Below are 22,571 nucleotides of genomic sequence, written 5' to 3'. Positions count from 1 at the left end.
GAGCGATGTAGGGGGAAAGGGAGAGGATCTGGACCAAGGGAGGAGCAATGGGCGTCCTGACCTTTTGATATAATTGGGCCAGAAATGTAGATACCCAACATTGCAATTGCCTGGAGCAGCCTGATTGTGACTGAATGCCCTGTCTCTGCTGGGCTTCACAAAGTATTCAAATAGGCACCCAGACAGCCATTATTGCCTAGGTGGGCTCCAGGCAGGGGAGGGGAAGCTCATGTCGCTAAGCCCTGCCCCTGTCTACAACTGAGGCCAGGAAAGCTCAGAACTGCCAGGTGGCTCCAGCAGCCTGAGGAGTAGAGTCAGAACTTGGGCCTCTTGACTGCTGCCTGGTGCTCTTTCCCAGTCCTTTGGTGGATGCTTGTTTTATGCCAGGCACTGTGTGCCCTGCACTACACCTCATGCCATTGAGGAAATGCAGGGATTTTTTTAAACGAGTAAATAGTGTAGATTTGCCAGGAACAAATTATGCCAAGTTCACTTGCTTTTCTTCTCTCTCTTCAGGATCAAAGGCTTAGCAGTTAAAGAAAACACAATAGACTCAAATAAATATTTTACACTGTTCGTTGTGACATGCTCATGGGAAATGTGGATCAAAGACCAGTGTGGCCGGGTGAGGTGGCTTACGCCTGTAATCCCAGAACTTTGGGAGGCTGAGGTGGGAGGATCACTTGAGTCTAGGAGGTTGAGGCTGCAGTGAACTGTGATTGTGCCACTGCACTCAGCCCCGGCAACGGAGAGAGACCCTGTCTCAACACAAACATACACACACACCAGTGCAGTTGCTAGGAAAACAAAATAGAATCCAGTCCTTGTTGCTGTCAGCAGCACGGGGCTGAAAGAGGTACAGGGGTTCCTCCAGGAACAATCTGGAAACAGTGCCCTCAGGAACACGTCTTAGGAAGAGGTCGGGCAGCAGAGAGAGTGCGGTGATTAGCACTGGACAGGACCACATTGGAAGAGGGAACACAGAGGAGAGGCCATGCATAGTGCAGAGGCATATGCCAGAAATGTGCCTGGACGATGGGCCAGGACTGCAGGGCCTGGGCAGCAAGCCGTGATTCAGTGAGTAGATATCATGTGAGAGCAGCACACTGCGAGGCAAGAGTCCAGGCTGCAAAGCCTGATGGAAGAGGAGCGCCCACACCCTCCTATCTGTTCATCTGCATATGTGTCTGTACTCTTAGATGTGTCTGTACTCACACACACTCACAGCTCCATCTCCTGTGCAATTTAACTGGGACCCAGCCTCTCAGCTGGTTTCCAAGTTACTCATATGTGCATTTATAGCTCACTGCTTGGAACCATGCTTGGGTGAAATCTTAAAGAGACTCCTCGTGGCAGTTTCCTAAGAGTCTCCCACTGTTTTTTGTTTGTTTGTTTTTCTAGAGACGGGGTTTCACTGTTTCACTGTGTTGCCCAGGTGACTCTCAAACTCCTGGGCTCAAGTGATCTACCTGCCTTGGCCGCCCAAAGTGCTCTAAGATTGTGAGCCACCCCACCTGGCCAAGTCTCCCCACCGCGCCCCCCCCCTTTTTTTTTTGAGACAGAGTTTTGCTCTTGTTGCCCGGGCTAGAGTGCAATGGTGCGATCTCAGCTCACTGCAACCTCCGCCTCCAGGGTTCAAGCAATTCTCCTGCTTCAGCCTCCCAAGTAGCTGGGATTACAGGCATGTGCCACCAAGCCCAACTAATTTTGTATTTTTAGTAGAGACAGGGTTTCTCCATGTTGGTCAGGCTGGCCTTGAACTCCCAACCTCAGCTGATCTGCCCACCTTGGCTTCCCAAAGTGCTGGGATTACAGTTGTGAGCTACCGCATCCAGCCAAGTCTTCCACTCTTGATAAGCCTTTTAGTGGAATGCTTAACTTGTACATCGGCAAGGATGAAGCAGGGAGTGACTCATCACTTAGTCAGACTGTATCTGCACAGATGCCTGGTCAGAAAACTTGTTATGCCCTGGTAAAAAGTTAAGAATTACAGGCATCGAATGTTTCCAGCCACATAACTGTCTCATGATGGCATGGGTACTTCTTGGGTTAATAATCAAGTGTTGGCTTTCCTGCAAAGGCTGATTTTCACTTGTCAAATGATCACTGCTGAATTGTTTCAGTCAATCGTGGTTTTAGAGCTTGAGCCTGCTGCATGCACAGCAGTGTTCTAGGACTTCCAAGAGGAACAGGGGGTGAGCAAGGAGCCATTTGTACCCTCGAGGAGAGTTATCTAGAAGGAGGGTGTGTCTGCACAGCCTGGGGTCAGCGTCCCCACAGCAGCTGCATAAGCAGATAGATGCACACAGCCTGGCCCAGGGGAGGTGCTCAGGAAACACTTGTTGATGGATGAGGAAAGAATGGGCTATTTCTCTATTTATTTTTGGCTCTGGGACTCCGGGAAGGCACCAGAGAGAAGGTGACACTGATCTGGGATGGTCGGATTTCAGAGGTGAAACTGACCTGAAAGGAACTGCCACATCACCATGCGCATCTCATTAGAAGTAAAAGGAGACATGTAGGAAACCTTAGATTTGTTTTTGGTGAAGTGACAGAGAGAATTTGCTCTAAAAGGTTGGAAACCAGCCCCTAAGAAAACAAGAAAGAATTGAGACCAATCAGCCCAGGAAGGCCTGGGACCCAGCATGCGTGAGAATCTACCTTGTCTAGACTCTGCTCTTACGCAGTGATTCCTCACAGCACCTGGTGAGATAGGTACTGCCACTTCCATTTTGTAAGTGAGGCCCAGAGAAGTGAAGAAATGTGCCCGAGGTCACATAGCTAGTCGGTGGCAGAGCTGTGATTGGCAGGTTGGTCAAATGCCTCCAAAGCCCTCGACCTTCCCATCTTGGGAAGGTCAACATCTCTAGAGATACTTCACGCATCTCTAGAGAAGGGACAGAAGTAGCCAGGATGAAGGTCTTCAGGTTTAAGAAGAACTATGAAAAAGCAAAATATTTTTGTTTTTGTGGTTTTTTACTATAAAGAAAAACGTTAAATAATAGCAAGAGTGCTATAGGTCAGGTATCAGAAAGAACATCCTTATTGTGAAAGCTGTTAACGTGAAACATTGAGCCAGCACCAGGTCAACATTCAGGGGCCAGTCAACCTTGACTTTAGTTCGGGCTCCATCCTGGGGAACTGCAGGAAGTTTCTGTCTTTTATCAGATCCCCTCTGTGGGTAATTTCCTGACTCCCCAGGGATTGTTCACGAAGTGGCTGGTTCTCCATTCCCTCCAGCTCTGGACCGTTGTCCAGGGTTTATCTGCTGGTCACCTCTCACCACCTCATAGCCGTTGCTACTGCCTGGGCTCTGGACCCTCCAAAGAGCATTGAGAGTTTGCTGTCATGGAGGATGTGAACTGTCACGGTTCAGAACTCAGGCTTGCTACTCACTGGCAGTGTGACTTTGGCCATATAGTCAATCCTTCTGTGCCTGGGTTCCCTTGTCTATGAAATGGAACATAGTCTCTATATGGTAACATTGTTATGCAGATTGCAGTAATTAACACATGTTAAGCTTACAGAATGGCAGTTGACAAATTGTGGCCCATGGGTCAAATCCAGCCCAACACCTGTTTTATAAATAAATTTCTTTGGAACACAGCTATGTTCATTTGTTTGCATATTCTCTGTGGCTGCTTTTGGGTGACAATAGCAGAGCTGGTAGTGACAGAGACCACAGACCTGCAAAGCTTCAAAAACTTACTCTCTGGCCTTTTGCAGAAAAAGTTAGCCAACCCCTGATAAGAACAATGCCTGGGACATAGAAAGTGCTCATTAAGTGGTAGCTTAAACAAAGAATAGGGAAAGAAACCTCACTAGTTCTTGGAGTTTAACAAAACTTGAATGAGGTCCTATGATGACTGCTTAGACAATGACAACCTAAAAGGAACATTTAACACAGCCGTTTGTGTGATCAGTGCTCCCTGAGGGCAGTGATCACGTCCTCCCTCCTCAATGCCAGGAGATGCTGCCATCATGCTGTGTTCCATGGACTGTAGTCCCTCCTGACTGTGTTCTCCCACCACTCTCTCCTGACCCAGAGAATGACTGACAGGGAGAATAGCCAACTCCTTCAAGATCAACCTCCGCTATGGGGCATGCTCTGGTTCCTCTTTCCTCACGGCCACGAGGGGGACAATCACAATAGTTCAGTCTCGACCTTCCAGTCTTTTCCCTGTGGACGTTTTGGGCAGGATAACTCTCTGTTGTGCAGGACCGTCCTGCGCATTGCAGGATCCTTAGCAGCCTCCCTGGCCTCTGCTCACTAGATGCTAGTAGCACCCTCCAGTTGTGACAGCTGAAAACGTCTTCAGACATTGCCAATGTCTCCTGAAGGGCAAAATCGCCCCAGTTGAAAATCACTGGCTTAGTCTAAAATAACATCACAGGTGGAGCAACAGCAATCCGGTCTAGGATGGCTTAACTTCATCCTTAGAAAAACAGTGTTCTTTGCAAAGGCACAAACCTGCTACAGATGCATCCAGTTTGTATTATTGTATCATTAAACAGAGCACAGAGCATCTCAGCTCGAAGCAGCAGCATCTGGACTGCTCCATCAGGGGCTACACTTCCGCTGGGCAGCTCCCCGCCTCACATCTGTGTAGCTAGGAAGGTCTATCAAAGAGCTGCCTTCCATAGCCCAGAGAGGGCCTCCCGCAGAGTGTGGAAGATGCTTGCGAATCCCCCCACCCCTGGCCCCATGCTAGCTTTCCAGCTTCACTGTATTTACACGCCACCTCAAGTGTCAGGAAGAAACTGTTGACAGCTTTAAAATAATAGTTTATTCACCGATTCCTTTGTTCTCTCCTCCAGTCTTTAATGAATCCCTTTGTGGGTTGGTCACAGGGAACCAGAAACAGAGCCCTTACCTTCAATGGGCTGGTAGGTGAGGGGGAGGTAGACATATAAGCAGGTGATTACAATGAAGCACATTAAGTGCTATGATGATGTGTGCTGGTGTTGTGGAACACAAAGGGGACAAATAACCTCAATTCGGGGACATGTGTGGCTGTCAGCAAAGGCTTGCCTGAGGAGCTAATTCTGGAAACACACAGGAGTTAGCAGGGCACGGAGAATATGCGAGTATTTATGTGCATAGGTGGTGTGTGTTTTAGGGATGAGGATGGCATCCCATTGCAGGCAACAGAGGCCCCAAAAAGCAGTTGAGAGCACGTGGCCCAATTAGAGAATCAGCAGCCTAGTGTTTGAGGGGTGGTGTTGGGAGACAGTTCTCCATGGGTCTTTCATGTTTCAGCCTATCTGTGAACAGAGACACCAGACAGGTTTTGTTCCAGACTTGCTTTTACAGAATGTTTATGTAACAAACAGTCTTAGATGATAGTGACAATATCTCCCTGCAGGGCAAAGAGCAGATTTTTTTTGCTGTCAGTATAATAAAGATCATGTCTCCTTTCAGGGGTAAATGTTAGACAGGTTTGCTAGCTGCCACCTTTAAGACTGAGGTTTCCCGAACCTTGAGTTCCTCAGCCAATGATGCTGAGCAGTTTGCATGTGCCAGCATCACTTGGTCCACATATCATTCTGTGGAATTATGGCTGGGGAAACAGGTGCAAATGTTACTCTGGCTACTGCTGTGAGTATTAAACTGAGATCCTATGATGAATGCTTAGACAATGACAACCCGAAGGGAACATCTAACACAGCTGTTTGTGTGATCAGTGCTCCCTGAGGGCAGTGATCATGTCCTGCCTCCTCAATGCCAGGAGATGCATCCTTTGTCTCTGACCCAGGCATCTCATGTCTTCTGCCAATATCCATGAAACTGGCAGACTAACTTGTCAGCTGCAAGCAGGATAAAAGCTCTGACCCTCCGCACTTGTGGACAGGTGACGAGTGGGGAAAGCAAAGCCTAGAGAAGTGAGTGGGATTGTGAGGGTCTTGTGTGCTACATGACAGAGCTTGACATTTATCTCAAGGAACCACTGAAGAACTTTCAGCAGAAAACTGTCTGGATCTAGTGTGCACTGTTGTGGAGAGTGGAGAGCTGGAGGGTGAACCTGGAGAAACACGGCCAATGAGGGGTACAGCTGTGGGGCAAGTGGTCTGAACAAGGGCTGTGCCAGTTGGGAGAGTGGTGGCCAAGTTTAAAACAAACTTTGTACTACCCTTGATAGCATTTTTTTTTTTTTTTCTGATCCAGGATTCAATCCAGATAGCATTTATCTGTGTTCTCTCTTTAGACCTTTTATGCCCTTGACATTTCTGAAGCATGTAGAACAGACCTTGTAGCACATAGCCTATAGATCTTATAGAATGTCCCTCGATTTTCATTTGTCTGAGGGTTTCTCAGGACAGGAGTGAGGTTGTATGTGTATATATGTGTATGTGTGTGTACATATATATGGTTAGGGTTAGGGTACATATACATATACACAGTAGAGCGCGAGAGAGAAAGCATGTGTGCAAAATATTAACAACTGGTGATTCTAGGTGATGGCTGGAAGTGAGGGTTGAAAGAGAGGAGAGAAACAAGTTAGCTGTGATCACCAGGCATTTGGTGTGGTGGGTGGTATTACCAGCTGACATAGAGAGTTGAGGGGAGCTTTGGAGGGAGGAAGAGGGAGGAAGTTCTCTCTTTTCACTCAAGAGCTTGTCGCAAATCATAGCCTCGTTGACCCCAGGCCCTCATTTTCTGGAAACCAGGCTGTATTTTCTCCGTCTGCCTTTCCTTCCAGCTGCCTCGCAGCACTCTGCACCGCTTATTTTCTAAAACTCAAACAGGAGAAACACCAACATTTTATTTCGGTCAATAACGATTTTACACCAGAGAATCTGTAGCAATTTAACCAGAGTCAAATATTTAAACTACAATAAAATGCAATCCTACGAATGAATAACCAAATTGTGGTATATCCATAGAATAGGATATTATGCAATCATAAAAAGGCGTGAAGGCCATTTGTATTCCATAGAAAGGATGCTACAACATGGATGAACCTTGGAAACATTATGCTAGATGAAAGAAGCCACCTGCAATGGTGAGTTTGGTTATTTTAAAAAATGATTTGCCTGCCTGAGTCCCCTTCCAGCCATGTCTGGTTTCAGGATCCCATGGATTATCCAAAGGGAGTACCCAGTAGGCAAGTGGTCTGGAGCTCAGAGGAAACTTGGGCAGGGGTAGTGCTGGTGTTGAAGCCATGGGAGGGGACAGCTTCGCCCCAGGGGAGTGTGTCTGTAAGAAGGAGAAGGGGCCAAGATAAAACCACCATGACAGCTGGCATTGAGGGGCAAATGGCCACAGAGATCTGAGAAAGGGCAGGGAAATGGGAGGACAATTCAGCAAAGCAGGGTCCCCAGAAACAGAGGGTTCAGAAATCGGGAGTTGGGGGTTAGTGCCACCAGGGTCAAGGGCTGCATGAAGTGCGAGGGCCGAAGAATCTATATGGACTCAGTGGGACGTGGGCGTGGAAGAGCAGGGAGGTCTGAATGGGAAGTGGAGGCACAGATGCGGGCAGGCACACGGTTCTTTGAAGATGCTCAGCTGAGGAGACGAGAGTAATCAGGTCAGGGGCAAAAAGGGGTACCTGCCTGAGGAAGTAGACGTTGGATGTCCATGGCTGAGAGTTAGTTCAAGGTCACATTCAATTTAGATACCCCGATTTCCTCCTGGCCTCCTGTCTAAATGCCAAATCAAGTCATGGCTTCCCACCTACTGCTTCACACTCTTCACAAAGGTGAGTGCTGGGAAGGCGGATGGGGAGAGGGAGCGTTTTCTTGTCAGCCAGGGGAGACGGCAGTACCAGTGATGAAAAGCACCTGTGACATTTTCAAGAATCTTTCTCTGCCAGGAAAGGAGCCTGTCACAAAAGCAGCCTCTGCCCACAGTATTCACTCTCCCACTGGTTTCCTGTGAGTGCCAGGGAACATTGCTATATCACCCTGTGTGGAATATGGCTTTATGATCATGATCATTTGAAGTTCTCTCTTTTCACTCAAGAGCTTGTCGCAAATCATAGCCTCGTTGACCCCAGGCCCTCATTTTCTGGAAACCAGGCTGTATTTTCTCCGTCTGCCTTTCCTTCCAGCTGCCTCGCAGCACTCTGCACCGCTTATTTTCTAAAACTCAAACAGGAGAAACACCAACATTTTATTTCGGTCAATAACGATTTTACACCAGAGAATCTGTAGCAATTTAACCAGAGTCAAATATTTAAACTACAATAAAATGCAATCCTACGAATGAATAACCAAATTGTGGTATATCCATAGAATAGGATATTATGCAATCATAAAAAGGCGTGAAGGCCATTTGTATTCCATAGAAAGGATGCTACAACATGGATGAACCTTGGAAACATTATGCTAGATGAAAGAAGCCACCTGCAATTGACCATATATTGTATGATTCTGTTTATATGAACTATCCGGAAGAGGCACATCCACAGAGGCAGAGAGCAGATCAGTGGTTGCCAGGCGCTGAGAGCAGGGAGAGTGGGAAGGGACTACTTCACAGGTATGAGGTTACCTTTGGGATGATGAAATGTTCCGGATCTAACTAGGGGTAATGTTTGCACAACGTTGTGAATATACTAAATTTTACTAACGGTAGTTTTATGTTCTATGTATTTTACCACAATAAAAAATTAATGAAAAAAAAAGAAAAGAAAGCAACTTCTCCCTGAGACCGGAGAGAAAAAGGGCTTGGCTCTGCTCACAAGAACCACAAGGCCTTCAATGTGATGAGGGTTTCACAGCAGCTCTTCTCTGCTTTGACTGCACATGAGAATCATGTGGGCAGTTTTTTAAAACCCCTCCCACCTCAACACCAAGACCAATTAATCCTGATCTCAGGGACTGGGGCTGGGAGCAAAATCAGGAGCTCTCGGAGATTCCAGTGTGTAGCCGCAGTTGAGAAATATGGCTCTGGGCTAGGGGTTCTCCAAATGTGGTTCCTGAACCCAGCAGCAGCAGCAGCACCTGGGAATGTGTTAGAAATGCAGATGCTGGGGCTCTGTCCATGAAGTACTGAATCAGAAACTCTGAGGGTGTGGCCCAGCAGTCTGTGTGGGAACAAGCCCTCTAGGAGATTCTGATGTGTACTCAAGTTCTGGCAACCACTATTCGAGTCTAGGCCAAGTAAACTACAGGGTTTTTCTCAACCAGTGAGTAGTCACCGAGCATCTGCCATAAGTTTGGTTCCATAAAGGGTGTCGTGAAAATAAAAAGACCTATCCCAGCTCCTCTCAAGCATCTGGTGGGTTAGATTCTTGGAAAAGAAATGGTGCATTAAAATGAGATGAGCCTTTCTATGGCTAAACAATATTCTGTTGTGTGTGTCTGTGCCACATTTTGTTTATCCATTCATCCGCTGATGGACCATTGACTTATTTCCACCTTTCGGCTAATATAAATAATGCTGCTATGAACATGGGTGTACAGGTATCTCTTTGAGTCCCTGCTTTTAATACTTTGAGATCTATACCTAGGATTAGAATTACTGGATCAGGCGAGGTATGGTGGCTCACACCTGTAATCCCAGCACTTTGGGAGGCCAAGGTGGGTGGATCACTTGAAGTCACGAGATCGAGAGTGATGAAACCTCGTCTCTACTAAAAATACAAAAATTAGCCAGGTGTGGTGGTGTGTGTCTGTAATTCCAGCTGCTTGGGAGGCTGAGGCACGAGAATTGCTTGAATCCAGGAGACAGAGTTTGCAGTGAGCTGAGATCACACTGCTGCATTCCAGCTTGGGCAACAGCGCGTGAGACTCAAAAAAAAAAAAAAAAAAAAAAAAGAACTGCTGGATTATATGGTAATTCTATTTCAACGTTTTAAGGCACCACCAAACTATTTGATGTTCCCACCAACAATAAATGTTTGAGATAATGAAAAAGTTCTGTTATGTATATTTTACTACAATTTTTTATTTTTTATTTGAAACACTCAGTCACTCAGGCTGGAGTGCAGTGGTGCAATCTCAGCTCACAGCTACCTCTGTCTCCTGGGTTTAAGCGATTCTCCTGCCTTAGTCTCCCAAGTAACTGGGACTACAGGCACATGCCACCATGCCTGGCTATTTTTTGTATTTTTAGTAGAGACGAGGTTTCGCCATGTTGGCCATGCTGGTCTCGAACTCCTGGCCTCAGGTGATCTGCCCTCCTCGGCCTCCCAAAGTGCTGGGATTACAGGCATGAGCCACTCTGCCCAGCCAACAATTTATAAAAAGCGATCAAGCCATGAAAACATGGTTAGAAAAGGAAGTTATGTTTCTCATGGTCAACACTGAATAAATATCACTTCAAACACCATATTTAATCATGTAAATGTTATGCATATAACAGTGCATGAAAAAGATGGTTTCTGCGGTCCTTTCCGTGCAGAGACGGTTACCGGTCCTTGACTGGGCCTGGAGCCCCCTGTTTTGAATATTGTGTTGAAGAAAGATAGAGCAGGATGTCTTGCGAGGGCGGTGGCTACAGGGCTCTGCTGTGGACTTAGCACTTTCACATCTAGCACGATTCCTCACATGAATTGGCCAAGGAAGATGAAGGAGGATAACACATGGTTAGCACTGACAGGGGGCTCAGGCCTGGCTAGTTTTCATGACAGGGGTTAGGCTGTTCGCATGTCAGCGGTTTGTTTAACTTAGCGGTTTGTTGTTGTTTGTTGCTTAGCTGGAGAGTCATTTGTTGAAGGCCTCCGTGTGCCAGGCTCTGTAGCAGGAGCCAGGTACACGCATGCAGAGAGCGAGCTGACAACGTAGTGCAGCGCTTCTCAGCCTCAGCCCGCAGCGGCATCACCTGGCAGCCGTGTCCAACGGCAGATGCTGGGCGCCACCCCCAGAGTGTCCGGTTCGGAGGCCTGGGTTAGGGCCCGAGACTCTGCGTTTCAAACGAGTTCCTAGGCAGTGATGATGATGCTTGTCTGGAGCCACACTTTGAGAACCACTGGACTACTAGGGTGGAAAGGCAGACAATATTGTTTTGATCAGTGTGGCTGCTGCAGTAGAAGAGAAATGCAAAGGCTGCATAGCAGCACAGAAGAGGGGAAACCCTTTACCCTGCCCCAGCGGGCGAGAGGGTGTTTCAGGGAGATGTGAAGCAGCTTGGTGTGTGCGCAGGATGCAAGCAGCTCAACGCTGCTGGAACGAAAAGGAGGGCTGGGAGCAGACACAGAGAAGTCCAGAGAGGTGGGCAGAGCCTCTCCACGATGAACATACTCTAAGGCCACAGGTCGTGGGAACCTAGGAGGGGGTTAGAATTGGAGAAGCAAAAGCAAATAAATCATCACCCTTTACCTTTGGCAGCCTGGAAGCCCCACCCGCCTCCCTGTAATAAACCTCGCCTCCAGAAGGAACCCGACACAGGCCTTGACACGGATGTGTAAATGACTGCGGAGCCTTTTTGTCCCCGCCTCATCCCCCACCCAGCAATATTAGACAGGGATTATTGGCGGGGTGGAGGAGAAGGACTTCCTGAGGGCGGGTGGAGGGCTGAGTTGGCAGCCCCAGCCTTATGGTTCACCTATTCTGGCCTCCAGCCTGCACTCCTGGCCCCCACAACCATGGCTGGATGGGAAATGATTCCCATCTCTCTCTGTGTTAATACATCCATCAGTCCTGCTCCTGTGACCAGAGCCACAGAGAACACAGCTAAGCCACAGGACTCAGAGGGGACAGCAGCCTTCATGTCCCCTCTAAATCCACCTGGAAACCAGGCATCCTCAGGATGGTGTCTGCATGTAGAAGCCACTTTGTTGTTGTTGTTTAGAGATGGGGTCTTGCTGTGTTGTCCAGGCTGGTCTCAAACTCCTGGGCTCAACTGATCCTCCTGCTTCCCCAAGAGTGGATTTGGGTGGATTTTACCAAGCCCAAGTCTCAACCCTCCTTCTCCAGCTGACCCAAACAAAAATGGAAATAATAAAGACAAAAGTTTGATGCAAAGTGTGGATTAAAGCATCTTTAGAAAATGTGTTTATTTTTATTGATCTATAATGTAAAATCTAAGGAAAAAGAGTGGCTGCTATGGCAGTCCAGCTTTGAGCTTTATTCATAAGAAGTAACCCTCACCCTCTAGCCCTCCCTCACTGTCCCAGGACCACCTCTGATTCGGTGGTGACACTGACAAAGGAAAAACTCTTAATGCCAGTTTGATTCCTTGCCCTCTGTTTGTACATAATAAAATCATAAGACCTCACCCATCGATTATTAACCCATGCCCCTGGTCACCTCCTTTCCTTCTAGGCAGGACATTGGGGTTTATGACTGTGCCTCTCCACCTACCAGGCAGGAAAACAGGTAGAATTCAGCAGGTTGTGGCCTTCTGTGCGGGGGGTCAGTCTCTTACCAAGGTGATGTGATGGGAACGCCACACTACTGACTGGCTGAACCCACTGGGTTTTTATGAGAAGACGTAGATATTTTAATCAGCTTCAGAAGTGAACCGCAGGACCTATAAATGTCTTTTAAACATGTTTTTAAAATGTAGCTTCTAGGCTGGGTGCAGTGGCTCACATCTATAATCCCAGCACTTTGGGAGGCTGAGGTGGGAGGATCGGTTCAGCTCAGGAGTTTGAGACCAACCTGGGCAACATAGCAAGACCCCATCTCTTAAAAGAAAAAAAAAAAAAAAAAAAAAAAAGACTTTTACATGCAGACACCATCCTGAAGATTTCTGGTTTCCAGATGGATTTAATGGGACATGAAGGCTGCTGTCCCCTCGGAGTCCTGTGGCTTAGCTGTGTTCTCTGTGGCTCTAGCCACAGGAGTGGGACTCTTGGATGACTCCCAGAGAGAGGCAGGCACTAGTCCCCCAACAGGAAGACCTTTCTAACAGATGGAGGAATGTACACGAGCAGGTGTCAATTGATCCCAGCTCAGCCTTGGCACACGGCAGGACCCAGACCTGGCAAAGGGAGGCCAGATGGATCCCAGGCTCTTTCTGAGTCAATGCATCACATGTCCCTAGAATATACCAGCTCTCCACTGCAGCAGAGCCCCTGAGCTTGCTGGGCTCTGTCTCATGAATGCCATTCCTCAGGTTTCACTCATGGTTGGTTCTGCTTGTCCTTTAAATCTCAGCTTTAATGGCACCTCCCCCGGGAAGCCTGCCTGCATCATCCGCTTAACAGGGATCCCTCCGTTTTTCTGTTGCAGCCCTTGTTTAATTCCTTCGTAGCGCTGATTGCAGACTAATTATTTCCTTTGTGCGTTGGTTTACTTGTTATTTATTATCAGTCTCTTACACTGAACTGTGAGTGCCACGAGGTCAGAGACTAGAGCTGTTTTGTTCTCCATTGCATCTTCAGCACCTGGTACAGCGCCTGACACATACTAGACACATTTGTTGAAGAAATGAATGCATTAACTTCAAAATTAAATTGTACTCCAAGAAGCAGAGCATTTAGAGAGTTTTCTCCTTCATTCAACATTTGAGTACTCGTTTTTTATTGCAAATACAATCCATCGTATTAAATGTATATTCAGATTTGGTAGATAATTTTTGATCATTTTCATATAGATATACATGCCTTTTATTATGGTCAGATCTCCTTACAAAACAAATTTTGAAGGACTAACCAAAAGCTATCATTGTCCTGAAATGTTGCCTATTTGTTGAAAAAGGATGTGTCATCATCTAGAATGTGTAAACTTTGCCATTACAGCGGTATCCGTTGGGGCAAGTTCTGTTCTGACTGCGTGTTGGTAGCTGGCCCAAAGAGATGTGCCCTGGAGCTTGGGCCCAGGCAGCTTCTCCAGGAAGGTGCCTGCAGTGAGCACTGACACAGACCCGGGGGGTCCACCTCAGAGTATGACCTCCAAGAAGTGTTATGGGGCAGAATTAATGTTGACCCCGGTGGCTGGATCCCTCCCCCAGTCTTCCCGGGGCTACCTTTCATCAGTGAGCCCCTCTTCCTTCTGTCTCCAACCTTCCTTCTCTGCTCTGTTTTGCCATCTGCATAGCAGTTTGCTGAAGCCTCTTCATAAAAAACAAAAACACAGGCTGGGTGCGGTGGCTCACACCTGTAATCCCACCATTTTGGGAGGCCAAGGCAGGTGGATCACTTGAGGTCAGGAGTCTGAGACCAGCCTGGCCAACATGGCGAAACACCATGTCTACTAAAAATATAAAAAATTAGCCAGGCGTGGTGGCAGGCACCTGGAATCCCAGCTACTTGGGAGGCTGAGGCAGAAGAATTGCTTGAACCCAGGAGGCGGATGTTGCAGTGAGCTGAGATTGCGCCACTGCACTCCAGCCTGGGTGACAGAGCAAGACTCCGTTTCAAAAACAAAAACAGAAACCAAAACCAAAATCCTTCACATTACCCTCACCTTACCATCACCACCACACATACACTCTTCTCTCCTCTCTTTATGGCTAAATTTCTGAAATGAGCTTTAAAAACCCTCCACATCCCTTCAAGGATGTGTTCAGACATGAGTAGGGATATGACGTAAAGCTCTGGTCTTCCTAAGATCTTTGAAACTCATAGTCTGAGCTCTAGTCTGTAATAGGCTTCTGTACTAGTCTGGCGCTAACAGTCACAGGCGAGGTATGCTAACAATCATCGCTGTGCTTGCTAGTGTGCACAACCCGAGTCAGCTGGCCAAGAAGTTCAAGCCAGGGACGAGAAAGCACTGGGGTAGCTTTGGCAGGACCTGAGCTGGACTTCGAAGAGTGGACGAAATTTGCAAAGGTCCAGAGGAAAGAAGAGGGCATTTGAGCAGAGTTTTTTCATAAGGGCATTTGTGAAGGTGCGTTGGCATAGCCTGCTCTTAGGCTCAGGGAGTTGGCTGAACCATGGGGCAGGCTGGGGCGGGATGTGGCGGCCTTTGAAGACTTTGACACGTTGGGGCACTTCAAGGCCATGAAAAACAGCTAGGCTGTGCTTTGTGTTGGTGGGGTGGGGCAGGGCGTGCTAGGGAGAAAGGGAGTGTACAGATGGGTGGTGGGGTGGTGCCACCCAAGCCAGGCTGTGACAAGATTGATCTGGTTACTGCAGGAGAGCCAGTCTGGCAGTGTAACAAGGAAGGCTGGGACTGGTTGCCTGTGGGAAGCCTTTGCAGTGCGGCATGGCGAGGGCCTAACCCATGGAAACATGGGAGTTCATGACCCACTAAGAGCAAAGGATAGACCGAGCTGGCTCTGAGATATTGAGCCTTGGAGGAGTGGGGCCCAGGTGTTCTCTGATGAGGCATTCCACCATCAAGCTATAATCTAGGCCATAACACATCCTCTAATTGCAATATTGTAAAAAATACATGGACTGTATTTGAACCCTGAATTTTACAAACAAACTGTTAAAAAGTTATGACCTATTTGGAAAATTTTGAATTCTAATTAAATTTGATAATCTTAAGGTATTAAGTGTTAACTCTCTAGGTGTGGGTATGGTACTGTGGTTTTAAGAGCCTCTATGTTTTAGAGAAACATACTGAAATATGTACAGATGAAATATATCTGGATTTGTTTCCAAGTTATCCAGGTAGATAAGGGGAGAATGGGCTTAGCATAGATGAGACAGGACTGTTTGTGAATTGTAAGCTGTCCAAGCTGGGTGACATGGGGTTCGTTTCTCTCCTCTCTCTACGTTGTATACATTTGAAATTTTCTGTAAAAACATTCTGGTCCTTGGATAATGCAGGTCCTACACCCTGGGCCTCACGATTCCCAATCAGAAATCACGAGAGGCATTTTGAGCTGTGCCATGTTAATCTCTTGTTACCTTTCAAAACAGGAATTCTGGCCACTTCTGTTTTGCCTAGAGCAGGAAAAACGCATAGACGGGGAAGAAATAATGCCTTGGCTTTATTTGGAAAAACAAACTGTGAGAGACACGTGATCCCCCTGTGTCAGAATCATGGGAGGAGTCCAACCCACTGGAGGCAAAGTCAAAACTCAGAAGAGCAAAGGCAAATTTTTAGCTGGAAATAGATGCTTCTCTTAGAAAAGTCAGTCCCAGTGGAGGATTTCTGGCAGCGGAGCACTTGGCATGAGTGTGAAAGCTGAGACCGAGTTGAAAAATGGTAGCCCAGGGTGTAGCGGCCAGCATAAGGCCAGCGCTATGCAGTCACATGTCACAGCTCAGGGAACAGAAAGGCCTGCTGTTGTCACCTCTGATATTGGTTGTCCCGGTGCCCACCCTCATGGCACCTCTATCTCTCACATGCCACAAAGACAGGAGGCTGCTCTGACAGTGTCATGCGGGGGGAGGGCCTATGAACTTCCTTGGCAGGCCATCTCCCAGGCTACAGGGCAGAAATCAGATTTCTTTTTCTTTTCTTTTGGTTTTTTTTTTTGAGACGGAGTCTTGCTCTGTCACCCAGGCTGCAGTGCAGTGGTGTGATCTCGGCTCACTGCAAGCTCCGCCTCCCGGGTTCACGCCATTCTCCTGCCTCAGCCTCCCGAGTAGCTGGGAATACAGGAGCCCGCCACCGCCCCCGGCTAATTTTTTGTATTTTTAGTAGAGACAGGGTTTCACCGTGTTAGCCAGGATGGTCTCGATCTCCTGACCTCGTGATCCATCCGCCTCGGCCTCCCAAAGTGCCGGGATTACAGGCGTGAGCCACTGTGTCCGGCCCAGATTTCTTTTTCAATGAGTGGCCCCAAACAGAAGCCATTTGCACACAGGTAAGCCAGAAAGCTAGGAGGGTGTATTTTGAACCTGAGCAAGTGATCTCATTTCTCCTCCTCTTTTTTGAGGAGAAGAAATATATGAGGGAATTAAGGTGGGCGCGCATTCCTTGGGAAAGGAGCAAGCATGAAACAGGTGTTGAGAGTTCCGGTTAGTAACATGTGAGGGCCCGCTCTGCGCCAGGCACTGTGGGAAGTGCAGCGATGGATGAGCCGTGGTCCTTGCCTTCAAGGAGAGCGTGGGGGAGCCAGGAAATTCCAGGTGCACAAAATCTCCTAGATAAATACTGAAGGACACATAAGTCCTGTGATCCAAACGAAGTAACTGTTACTTAGCCAAAGTCAAACTTCGGGCAAATCACTTAAATCTCTATTTTTCACCTATAAAATGGTGTAATTCTTGCCTTGCTTACCCCATCAGGTTATAGAGTTATAAGGATCAAAGCTACTACAATAGAATAACAATGAGAAGGAGGGGAAGGAGGAGGAGGGAGAGGAAGAAGGAGGAGGAGACAAGGCTTTCTTGACCTTGCTGACCTACAGACCTGTGACTGGTGCCCAAGGACGAACTCCGCTGTGGATGGCAGCCAGGACCAGGGCACGTTCCTGATGCAGATGGCTGTCCACTCCCAGCCAGTCCTGGAGCACTGGTGCCCTGTGCCCTCATTCCCAAAGCTGGTTCCCCTGGGCACCTTGTCACAGGCCCAGTAGCTGCCTTGACATGAGCAACCTCTCTGACTTGTTCAAATTCGCCTGACAGATGGTGAAGGTGCTTAGTCCTAGTATTCTTAATAAATATCAGAGCTTAAGAGCCAGAAGGAAGCTTCCAGAACATAGCATCCACACACATCCCGTCCCCACCACCACCCCCACCATTTGTACGAAGGGCAATGGAGGCTCCAGCAGGGAACATAACCCACTGTGGTATCGGGACAGCTGATGCTGGAATCTCATTCTCTGGACTCCCCTGGTCCAACATAGCTGCTTCTCTTTCCAAGAAAGGTTTTTCCAACACCAACTCTACTGCCTTTAATATCCTTAGTCTTTCCTGCCCCCAAATACCTCATTTGGTCCTAACTTCCAATAAAGTGTATTCAGGGCAAGAGAAAAAGGAAACGTTCCCCAAGTCACATTTTCCCAAGCCCTCTGTTCTTTTTCATTCTTCGGGAAAGTGATTCCTAAATGCCCATGAGGGCATGTGACCCTACTAATAATATGGGTTCACAGAGACGAAGATGAGGGGTTCCTATCTTCACAAGGCTCTTGTTTAGTTAGCAGTAAAGTGCCCTCTTGATGAAAGCTTTTTGAATCCCCGCTACAGGAAAAGAAAACCCTTCCAATCCAGTTCCCTTTAGTCATGTGTGCAAAGAGAAAGCTTCTCATTGCTACATCTCTTTACTTCGAGTTTTTTGCATTCATGCCTGGCTGGCAGCTTCCGCCCTGCTGGCTGTGGGCCCAGGCAGTATTGTGAGCACAGGAAAGGCTGACAGCCTCACTTAGGGAGTCTTACCCTGCGCTGTGTCTCTTCCTGACCCCGGGGGTCTACATGAGGCCTCATGGTTGCTTCATTCTGCTCCCTGCTGCTCCTAAAGTATTCGGTTTGCCCCCCAGCTGAACGGTTGTTTTACTCCAGTTTGGCCCGGAGTGCCTGCTTTGATATCCTCCAGACTCCCTCTTCCCTAGTCACCATCTTGGTGTAGTTGAGTTACTTTGAGGCCTTGAAAATAAGAAGAGTATAGCTCAGTGGAGACTCTGGTATCCCAAGTGAGAAGACTGGTGTCCAGTGAAAGGTTGGACTGGAGGGTCTGCCATTCCGTCATGCTGTAACATTTCTGAAAATGCATAGCCTAAGGTTGACAGCCGGAAAAATCAGTAGGGTTCCAATGTGTGTGTCCGGACCTAGAAGTAAGAACTAAGCCTGGGACCAACGCCTCATAGCATTTTAAACGAACCTGGGTACCAGCTATCGCTTCTGATTCTTCCCACTCTCAGATAAAGTCCCCTAGTTAGAGAGCACGGCGCAGGGGGTTGGGATTCTGCGGGGCCAATGTAACATTTACACTCTTGTGAGACAGTGTGGTGGTCTACGGAAGAATTCCAGAAGACGTGGTGTTCCTTTCCCCTTTTCTCTATTTACCCACCTTCCTTCTGTTGAAATACTGATGAACGGACCCCAGATGGCAAAGCTTGATCCCCAACTCTGATAGAGCCCACAGGACACCCTGGGTCTACCCTAACAAGCCATGACTTGCCAATTATTTGCTTTTCTGGAGAAACCTTGGCCAGAAAGTCTGTTTAATTACCATGGAGATAATCTTTTAAACATAGATTTACATTCTTTAAAGACTTTTTCCCTGTGGGAGTAGGAAAGTTCATCTGCACGTAGCATGTTTATTTTCATTTCCAGGGGAGGAACTGTTTTCTAGTAGTTAGCAAGAAGCTTGAGCCCTGGAGGAATTTCTTTTTTTAAAGTCTGTTCCTCTTCGCTGATAGTGCGTCAATTATATTGTAATAATTAGTTTACAGTGTGGTGATATTTTTTTCCAGCTTAAACTCCGTACTTCACTCTGCGATTCCAGTCCTATAATTAACATTTGTCAAGCATCCCTATCAGATTGGGTTCTATAGTTACTCTAAATGTGGGTATCAAGAGTCAATGTCCTCAGGGGTTTCTCATCAGGAAGGTCACACTTGCAAAGCCAGCAGCCACAAAGACCTATTTAGGTTGGTGCAAAAGCAATTGTGGTTTTTGCATGAAAGTAATGGCAAAAACCGCAATTATTTTTGCACCAACTTAATACTTGGCGCTGTGGTCAGTGAGACACTAATTTTTCCCACCTGGGGTGGCCCTGCAGGTTTGCTAAATTCTTCCCCGTTAGAACGCCAGCTTGGATGAGTAGGGATTCTATTGTATTCAACCTGGCAGGCCCAAGACCCAGAGCAATTCCTGGCTCATAATAGGTGCTGACTAAGCAGATGCTGAATTACTGAAAGTCAACAGGTCTTGACCTGTGTGTCCGATAGGAACAATGGACAAAATAAAGCAGAGTTCGGCGGGCTCTTGGCTCTGGCCTGGGCAGCCCTAGTCCCTCTTTCCCCACATCACTTAAGAGCAGGTGGTCCTGAGTGGTTGCTGGACCTGATTCTGGAGGCCGAGACTCTGGGCCTTGAAGATTTACCTCTGGGGATTCAGAAAAGAGGAGAAAAGGAGTAATTGTATTGAACAGAGAATTAGAAGATAAGGAAAATCCCTTTGTGAGAAACTCTAAATCTTGAGCATGGATCTCTGTGTCCAGGTCCTGATGGGGAGAACAGCTGGTCCAAGAAGTACCCGTCCTGTGGGGGCCTGCTGCAGTCCCCCATAGACCTGCACAGTGACATCCTCCAGTATGACGCCAGCCTCATGCCCCTCGAGTTCCAAGGCTACAATCTGTCTGCCAACGAGCAGTTTCTCCTGACCAACAATGGCCACTCAGGTGAGGGAGAGGCCTTGGAGACCTGAGGAGTATGTCTGGGTCTCCCTGGCTGTCAGGCCTGTCCTTTTCCATCTGGCAGGGAAGGGTTCTGCAGAAGCATCCAGGAGGAGGGATGGGGCCGGGGCGCCTTTGAGAGATTCCAGGAGCACTCTCTCCAGGGGATGTTGGAGGCCCTGGGCTCTGATGGTCCTGCCAGGGCTGCACTTCCCAGAAGAAGCACATCTCTCAGGATAGGGCAGGAGACAGACCTGAGCCCCGTGGTTCATTGGCTGTGTGGCTGGAGTGAATTCTGGACCATCATAAATGACTCAAGGAACCACACAGTTTAGGAGGGGCACCCAGGCCTTAGAGTCAGACCGACCTGGATTTGAACCCTGGCTTGACTGCTTATGAGCCATGAGCCTCTAGGTGAGAATTTTAGCCTCCTTGAACTTCCATCTGGAAATGGACATATTAATGGGTACCATGAAGACTGCAGATTATGTATGTTGGGGTCTGACACGCGGAGTGAAGTAAATGCTTCATAAATAGCAGTTATCATTGTTGTTAAATAATTCTAAAGCTCGGAAGGTACTTCACTAAAGGTTCCAGGTGTCTGATCCATCAATATGTAAATAAACACCCATCCGTTGATCTAGTGTTAGTGTTTCTGGCATCATTTTCCAGGGGGAACCAAGAAGGTGCGGGTGCCACTGGAGTTGCTTTGGGGAAAAGGGGACATTCTCAGGGAAAGAGCCCAGGTGTCTGACCTTTAGGCTGCATCTCTGCTCTGCACCTCACTCCATCCACCTGCCTCTCTCTGGGCTCCAGGGGCTGGCAGCGGGGGTGGAGGGAGTGTTGCCTACCTGACTGCTCTCTGGCAGTGCACAGCTGGCCGGGGCTCTGAAGGCTGCTCCTCCACTCCCCGCAGTGAAGCTGAACCTGCCCTCGGACATGCACATCCAGGGCCTCCAGTCTCGCTACAGTGCCACACAGCTGCACCTGCACTGGGGGAACCCGAATGACCCGCACGGCTCTGAGCACACTGTCAGCGGACAGCACTTCGCCGCCGAGGTAAGTAGGGCTGCCAGTCTGGCAGAGGCTGCTCTGCAGTGGGTGGTGTGGCACCCTCTCGACCTGGCTGCTGTGCAGATAACACCAGAGCCTGGGACAGGCTGCCTTCAGGCTATCTGCCCCATCTTTGGCCCTGGCACAGGGGGTGCAGCCACGCCAGCCTGCAGCTCATCTGCACTGTCCTGGTCCCTTTCTTCTCCTGAACATGCTGAGTTTGTCCCTGTGTCTTTTACTGAGTGATGCTGCTGGGGAGGCAGTATTCCCAGGGTGGCCCAGCGGGACACACATGCCCTTCTTTTAGACATTGCCTTCCTATCTGTGCAGATGAAAATCTCCTGCTGACTCACACTGGGCTCATTGCTCCCCCAAACTTCTCAGCCTTTCTTCATATGTCATGCTTTCGCATCTTTTTGATGCTATCTTTCCGTTCCTCGGCACGGGTTGCGTTTAGAACATGGGGACATGGGTCTAGGGCCACTCTTCTACCTGGCCACAAGTCTAGGGGTGCCTGACAGTCTAATGTGTTGGGCATGATGGCAAGCAGACTCACTAGGGACAAGATGCCACCCAGCACAGCATCGTGTCATGTTGCCTTGAGGTGCTACCCCAAAATGCCAAAAGAAAATTAGCAGAAGGGCAGAGCGTTTGCCCTGTGCAATTGCAGGATGGGGTGGGGCAAGGAGGGGGTTGAGATGCTGACTTTGGAACTCCAATAGCCCTGAACTGGGGGTGTGGCTCTGAATATTTACAGGGAAATACAAGGAGATAAATGCTGCTGACTGATCAGCCAGGGGAGTCCATGGCCAATAGCGACTATTCCCCTCCGTTCATAACTGCTGAACTGCTTAATGTGTCAGGCTAATCATAGGTCTACTTGCAAGCATGGAAGGGATTGGATCTGGCTCAAAAGGATGGCACCACTGGAGGTTCACATATTTCAGAGCAGGCCCTTCCCTGAAGCTCAAGAACTGAAATTTCCTCCAGGCTAATTGCAGTGTTGAGACTTCTGCTTCCCCCATGGGGAATAAAGAAGGTGTAAACCAAAAAGTGTCTGAGACTCAATCCATTTAGAAGTTTATTTTGCCAAGGTTAAGGACGCATGCCTGGGAAACAGGGGCACAAGTCTGTGCCTTTCGCCAAAGATGATCTTGAGGGCTTCAATATTTAAAGGGGAAAGGGCAGATACTGGGGAAAGAGGGAGAAATGTTTAAAAGGTGTGGGGAGGTAAAAGGCAAGAGGTCGCAGTCTTCTGAGTTTTTGATCGGCCATTCACATGTGAGACGGGGTAGAGGAATAGTCACTTGTGCATTCATGTAGCTCAGCGAATCTGCATTCTTACAAGATGAAATAGACATGGGCAGAGGAAGCAATTAGATATGCATTTGTCTCAGGTGAGCAGAGGGATGACTTTGAGTTCTGTCCTTTGTCCTGAACCCGTGAAGATA

General features: G+C 48.1%; 1 protein-coding gene across 2 annotated transcripts in view; it reads left to right on the top strand.

Moving 5' to 3' along the window:
* CA12 (carbonic anhydrase 12) overlaps positions 1-22,571 on the top strand; it is a 60,640-nt gene that overhangs the window by 17,101 nt on the left and 20,968 nt on the right. For both annotated transcript variants that reach the window (XM_050796012.1, XM_050796011.1), the window contains exons 3-4: positions 19,894-20,073; positions 20,984-21,126. In XM_050796012.1, the coding sequence (XP_050651969.1) occupies positions 19,894-20,073; positions 20,984-21,126 (323 nt within the window). The remainder of the gene's footprint in view (positions 1-19,893; positions 20,074-20,983; positions 21,127-22,571) is intronic.

Source organism: Macaca thibetana, chromosome 7, assembly GCF_024542745.1.
Source record: "Macaca thibetana thibetana isolate TM-01 chromosome 7, ASM2454274v1, whole genome shotgun sequence".
Lineage (NCBI taxonomy): Eukaryota > Metazoa > Chordata > Mammalia > Primates > Cercopithecidae > Macaca > Macaca thibetana.
Note: the sequence above shows the minus strand (reverse complement) of the source record. Positions and strands in the feature narration are given on the sequence as shown.